Here is a 7,104-nt window from a genome sequence, read left to right on the forward strand (position 1 = left end):
TTAATTGTCTAGTATGAGAGGAAGCAGCTATGTACTGTTTCATAACGTAAGATGGGTAAAAGGAAGGCAAAATTTGTAAGAACATAGATTCTTCTTCATACCTAATCCCAATTCAAAGAAGGACTTGGTACAACAAAACCTAGGTTGCTATCCTCTACGGTTAGCTGTCAGCCCTCCCCCCTGCTCTAGTCCAGAAATCTAGCCTTTTATTTCTTGACTCATTACATTCAGGAGAACACAGGCACCACAGAGCGCAGGCTACCAAACAAGCACACTAAACAAAAAGTTGCCCACAGCTTGTCACAAGTGAAATACTGAACAGGATGTTGCCTTCAATGCCACAGCCTTCCAGGTTCAGATGCTTTATTCCAAAAAGCAGTAAGTTGTAGATTTGCATGTGAAACCCATTCCTGGTATCTATGCAACTTTTTTCTTCTTAAAACACCTTGTCCCCAAAAAGTAAAGCAGTGCTGCCTGCAGCACCTCTTTTCTACAACAGCTCGTAAGTTAGAGCATTTGCCTTCTCAAAAAGTAGATATCCAGATTCAATTTTCTTCCATCTCAAGTTATTTCAGTTTGTATTTTCCACCTTTCTGGAGCACTGCTATGAACCAGATTGGTGATGAGAAATTTCCACCCCTCCTGTTGAATGAGATTCATCTTGCAAGAACAGATAAATTGGATAAAACAAAATTAACTTTGGCCATAGAGGACACAGGAACAGTATAATTCGTGATCATTCTGTTTGCTCTAATTAGCTTTGATGTTCTTATAAGAAGTGAGAGTTTAAAATCTACAGGAAAAAAGAAAATTTGAAACCAAACATCGCTATCTAGGATAAGCATTATGTACAAAGAAAAGGAAAACCGGAACAAAGCTACCTCTTTCATCCTGGGAGGAAAGCAGGGGGAAGTTTCTTGTTTTGAAGAACACCTACATTCTAGACTCTGTCAAAGCTCATGAATGACGCTTATGAGTGATGCTTCTCAAAACATGCAGAGGTAGAAAAATGCATCATTGTGCTACAGTGCAAACTTGGGACTGCTGCAGAACTTAAGAGGCAGTTAATGAAGGAGTTCCAGGATGAATGCTTGGATTTAGGTGCCTTATTCCAACTAAGGCCCATCTCAGGCTGCTGCACCTTCACTGTTTCTGTCAGAAAGTAAAATCACCCACAATTTCCTGAGAAGTTTAGTACTACTGAACATTAATGAGACAAGCAGACACAACATTTGTATGGTTTTTAAGGCTTTATCTGAGGTCTAGCTGCACTGCGCATATATATGTATCTAGATAAGTAGGAGTGAGAAACATTACCGACTGTTCAGTCTTATTATCCTGGTTCTGTGTACTGTCTTTCAGCAACTGGATCATCTTCTTCCAAAGCTGATGAAGCTCTGCCTTTTCTGCACCTTCCTCCTGTTTCATTTGTATAAGTTTCTGCCATGTTTCAGCCACCTGTCAAGAGGGAACAGAAGAACCACACTGTCGCTCTTTAATGAACCAGAGGTCTAATACAAGGTTTCCAATTACTGCCAACTCTACCACACTAGGGTAGACAACAGAGTAACATTTAAAGTAACGACCCAGATTTACCCGCTTTCCAATTAAAGCAATAACAAGTCCCAATGCATTGTGTGGGACCTGCCCACCCTCCAAGGTACAGTAAGTAAGGGAGGCAACATCAAGATTATGAATTTTGACTCTGGCTCCTGGAGGAAACAAACAGTAAAAATAGACCTAAACAGTCCTCCAATAAACTCTGAAGAAAAAAATGGAAGCCTTATTGGACCTACAAGCACTACAAACAGAAACACAACAGCTGCAGTACATGCTGAAATTCCAGCGTGGAAAAATCAACAGAACTGGAAAAGAGAAAATAGGACCCTGAAGTCTAATTTGTGGTTTCCTGTTGCACGTAGAGCAAGTCTGCTTTCATATGCTAAACTATTAATATTGAATTTAGTTTCAGAAACTGGTATACAGTTTCAAAGAGCCTTTGGAGCTAACGAATAGTCTTGAGCCTGATGCTAAGTGATACATAAATTTTTTAATTTTCCATTGCTGGACGAAAGGGGAGATGATGACACGGAGTAAGACCATGCACTACCTTGTAGGAAAGCAACCTTTTTAAAGAGTAAAGGAAGAGTGAACAGCATAACTACAAAAATATGTATCCTGTAACATTACTGCAGAGACTATAGGCAATGTTACTGCTGAACCATTCAGGCATTTAACAGCTCCATCTCGTGGTACGCTGACAAGAGCCATGACTCTTTCTGCAATGGTCATGCTGACACGGACTTTGGTAGGGCTACCTGGGCTGAAGCTTGGGTTGCTCTGGAGCAGCTTTGCACATCCTTATCGTTGTGGATGGAACGCACCATGTAAGCCACAGGCAATTGTGTTCAGGTCATGCAGAAATTCCACCCTACCCTCTGGCATGAAGTATCAGGGATAGTCTAGGATCACCACACCACTGAAGGGCTAATCAGATACCTAGAACTGGCCACGCTAGGCAAAGGACACCTGAATCACACATACTGCATGTACATGTGCATTTGGGATCATGCTTGACTTCTAGAAAGAAAGCAGAAGCATGAAGTTGCACCCTTTCAGCCTGTATACTAATGTTCTTTGTCAAGTTTTGTCAGTTTCATGGATTGCACCCAAGGCTTATGCAGTAGAAAAGAAAGGAAATAATTAAAATCAGTTCTTCCTGGTAGTGGTCCACAAGGAGACCTTAAGTGGTCTGTGGCCAAAAAACCTGGGGATTCCTTGATGAAAAGTAGCTAGTTCTAGGAAGAAACTCCCATTTGATCAGAAGACAGAAAGTAGTCAACCTACCTCTAAGTACTTCTTTTCTTGATGATATAGTTCCACAAGCTTGTTACAGACATCACACCATTTCTGCTTGTCACCACTGGAAAGGAAGAAGGAAATCCCACAAAAAGAAGCTAAGTTTTCCACAAAACAGTATAATGTTTTTCTAATTTTGACCAGTAATTTTTTAGTAGGTTCAGTTGCTGAACAAATATTTAGAATAACTACTACAGATTGCCCTAAAAGTTTTACTCATTGCTGCTGTAACTGAGTTTAAAAAAAAAGTTACTTTAAGGGATTGTACTTTCCTTTTTGAACAATTTTCAAAGAAACAAACTGAACAGTCCAGTCAGCTACAGTGACAGCTGAGAGTTAGATTTGTTTCGAACTGTACTTATATGAATCAAATGACAATCAAATGACATATATTCTGTGATCTTAAAAGCAGAGAAAAATAAGCCTATTTATTAAGACAGACAATGAACTATCAGAGCTGAATACTTCAAGGCAGTGAGTTTAGAGAGAGGACATAGGGCAACATTAGAATTCTCTAAACTACTAACCTCAAGTACAGTTACTCCAAGAGTTTTTGCCCAATCAAAAGGGACAGGATGAAGAAACCTTATACAGGTACATAAAACCTTTGTAACAAGTGCTTACCCACTGATGTGACAAGGCTTTTAAAAAAAAAACTTGCAGACTATCCTGTGTATCAGCAATGGCATTCACTGAACCAGAAATCTCAGACTGAATTGCAGTATTCAGTATTCTTTACCTTTTATAGAGTTCCAAGAGCTTTTGGTAAACATCTGCTAAGTCTCCTTTGACAACTGTTTGGTTGGATTTCTCATATAAATTTGCTAATCCCTTTAAAAAAAAAAGATAAGAAATAAGTAAGATTTGATGTCAACAGCTATGTGTTAGGAGAACACTGCAAGCACTGCCTAGAAAAATTATTTCATTGCCTTCAGTGGGGTCAAATGTTGATACAGCAATGTAGTAATCTCTGAGCAGAACCTACACTGGTACTTCTGTACAGCCTTATGAATCTGCTTGTTTTAAATGAAAAGCTTTCCTCACTTTCTTAACTAATACCAACAACTATTTGAAACCTCTATATATTACATAATCTTGTCTGCATAACAGACAATATACAAAGCACACTAAGTCGTATGATAAAAGATCTGTAACCAAGTATCATTACCATCTTGTAGAGTAACAGAAAGCCAGAATCTGATTGCAGAACTGAGGGAATTTCAATATACCTTGAAATCAGTCACAGACAGTGATACTTTAAAAAGCTAGTTGTATTGAAAATATTCGGAACCTTACTAGCTTAGAAAAGTATCAACTGTTGGTATCTGAGAGACAGACCTAATATGCGACCTTATGCTTCACAGGTCTCCAAATAACACAACTGTACGTTTTGACTATGTATTTTTATAGGTTGTCATGCATACACGACCCAGCACACAGCTATTTTAAATGTATACTATTGTTTTTCAGTAACAATGACAAAATTCTGTAACAATCCACTTGATGTTGGAAGCTAGAAAAATAAGTTACTAGTTAAAACATTTTCTCTCCTACGAGGGAAGCACTGTCAAATGCTTCTTCAGCTACGAGCAGCACATAAATTCCTAAGCATGGACAAATTTACTTATCTGTTTCAATTCATGTTCTCCCTTGCATGTTTCACTGCCATCTAGTCTACATGGAAATACAAAATTAAATATACTGGAACTGAAGTTCACCCTGCTACACACATGCAGCCACCCATTGCTTTACTCTGGACACACAATATGAACCTCAGCTACTCCAAGCCTTCAGGAGAACTAAGGGCCTGAAGAGAACAGGATGCAAGTCTCAGCTCTGCTTTGTTCCCACATTTAACTCCATAGTGACATTTTCCAGAGAAAGAAAAAGTAAATTTGGATGTTCACGTACCTGCCATGCCAGTAACTGGTTTGGCTCAAGTTCAATAGCCTTCTTATATGCTGCTTTGGCCTGATCAGGCTGCTCTAACTCAGTAGCTGCCAGGCCAATAAATACCCAAGCATTGTAGTTATTTTTTTCTTGCTTCAAGACTGCCTAAAAATACACAATTGTAAATGAAACTGATGAATGAAATGCATCTTATAGATCCATGTATTGAGTTTTATCATTACAGTTTGGTGAATTACTCTGTACAGTAATATCAGAAGCTAAGACATTTTTAGGAAAAGGGTAAGATTAATAACTTCAGCTTTTTATGCCAGATAATCCTTCATATCTGAACTGTTCTGCCAGTAACCAAATCTGTAGCTCAGCCATTAAAGCACCCCTGTCGAGGTCTGGATTACACATGGATTTTATCACTGTCATTCTAGACTTAACATTTTTATAACCACATATAAGCAAATGCAAAAGGTAAAGGGAATAAAGGTTTACCTGTGGGCAACTAACATAAATGATCAATAAGTTAAACGTGAAAATCAATCTCAACTATTACATCAATAAGGTACTCTACACTTTGCATCACTCTACAGCTGCAGGGGTACAGGAACAGCAAACAAAATGTTCAAAAAACATTAATTTCCAAGTAAAAAATTACCTTGCAGTGTTTCAAGGCTTCCTTATATTCTTTATTTCGTATTGCATCTCTAGCACTCTTTAATGCTGCCTTCACCTCCTTATTTGACATTGTAGCTACTAAGTAAAAAGGACATACAATCAGTTCTTATGAAAAGATAAGCTGAACTCAAAACATTGTTTACATCCTACTGTAACAGCATAGAGTGCATTTTAAACACAGAAATACAGTGCAATATGCCAAAATGTATACAGCACTAAAAGCTGCTGAGACAAATAATATCGTTAAAACTACTTATGCTTCGCTCCAATGCAGGATTAAGTCAATATTCCAAACAGTTAAATGATAGAAAGTACCTATCCCAGAATGCAATTTTGGCTACGGTTTTACATAAACTTAAATAGTAGGAGAGCTGTTGTGACAGTCACCACAGTTAGACTCCTAGAAAGACACCCTGCATATGGTTTCTTTTAAAAAAGGTATTACTAAGCACTGAACTGTGCTTCAGAGGCATACCGCACTGGACATGGGCTCAAGGGCTTCCTAAGGATCAGCGTTTTTCTTGCATGCTATTTACAGCAGTACCATGGCCAGCCTGTCACTTACATTCAGGCCTGGTCCGCAACGCTCTTGGTCCCTTCACACACACTTACGGCAGACCCTGCTTCTGACACCAGCTGTATAGCGAAAAAGAAGCAACCTTTAAGGACACATCTGAGAGGCATTCACGCTTTTGAACTCTAACATAAATGTGCACTATTTGGATGCACACAGTAAATAATTTGCCTCAAACTGACTTTAGAAACACCATCATCAAAACTGCCTAAATGGGATGAGGCTAAGAAACAATGCTCCTGGTGCAGACACTGAAAAAGACTGAAAAAGTGACAAGCTAAAGAATCAAAAAAATCTTTCAGCAGCTGAAGAGCAGAAGTTAAAGAGTGGATGAAGGGCCTAAAGAAAAATTCGTAATGAAAGGACAAACAAAGAGGGTGGATTTCAAATATTCCCTCCGAGCCTAAAAAAAAAAAAAAAAAAAAAAGAAAAGGAATAAATCTGTCAAACTTACATTGCTCAACAGTTCCTGAAGATCGATTCGCTTCCTAAGAGGGCACAGACTCCTCGATCACCACAAGCACACCCGCCCGCCGACACTTCCGAGCCTGAGCTCCATCTTCACCTACAGAGAAAAGACACACCACGTCAGCGCGTAACCGGGCACCTCGGAGCAGGTCGGCTCCGGAGGTCGGCTCGGCAGTGAGGGGCGACCAGACCAGACCAGACCAGACCAGACCAGGCTGGGCCGGGCCGGGCCGAGCCGAGCCAGGCCGGGCCGCAGATGGGGCCCATTGCCTGCGGGCCGCCGGGGGAAGCAGCTCCGCACCGGCAGCCCCTCCGAGCGCGGCCGGCCGCCGGCCCATCAGACATCCCAGCGGGGGAAGAAGACACGGCGGGGGAAGAAGACACGACGGACCGGGCCACCCGCCGCCGCTTCGCCGTCGCCGCCGCCGCCAGGCGCCGCCGCGCATGCGCATCCGCCGCACACGTCAGCGCGGCGACTCCCCCCGCCCAGCCGCCATTTTGGGTCGGGTGTGAGCGGGCGCCGCGGCCTGCCGCCGCCCCGAGGCACGCCGGGAGTTGCGGGCTGCGCCGCCGGAGGTAGCGGCCGGTTCTGCAGCTGCTGCCGCCGGCGCTCGGATCGGCCTTCG

At 41.6% G+C, this 7,104-nt stretch overlaps 1 protein-coding gene across 3 annotated transcripts in view; it reads right to left on the reverse strand.

Moving 5' to 3' along the window:
- Positions 1-6,849, reverse strand: part of SKIC3 (SKI3 subunit of superkiller complex) — a 49,608-nt gene extending 42,759 nt beyond the window's left edge. For all 3 annotated transcript variants that reach the window (XM_075725801.1, XM_075725800.1, XM_075725803.1), the window contains exons 1-7: positions 6,780-6,849; positions 6,465-6,575; positions 5,417-5,514; positions 4,771-4,914; positions 3,599-3,690; positions 2,848-2,923; positions 1,318-1,458 (exon numbers count right to left, since the gene is read on the reverse strand). In XM_075725801.1, coding sequence (XP_075581916.1) covers positions 1,318-1,458; positions 2,848-2,923; positions 3,599-3,690; positions 4,771-4,914; positions 5,417-5,506 — 543 coding nt within the window. In that variant the 5' untranslated portion in view covers positions 5,507-5,514; positions 6,465-6,575; positions 6,780-6,849. The remainder of the gene's footprint in view (positions 1-1,317; positions 1,459-2,847; positions 2,924-3,598; positions 3,691-4,770; positions 4,915-5,416; positions 5,515-6,464; positions 6,576-6,779) is intronic.
- Positions 6,850-7,104: the final 255 nt, after the last annotated feature.

Source organism: Pelecanus crispus, chromosome Z, assembly GCF_030463565.1.
Source record: "Pelecanus crispus isolate bPelCri1 chromosome Z, bPelCri1.pri, whole genome shotgun sequence".
In the NCBI taxonomy this organism is placed as follows: Eukaryota; Metazoa; Chordata; class Aves; order Pelecaniformes; family Pelecanidae; genus Pelecanus; species Pelecanus crispus.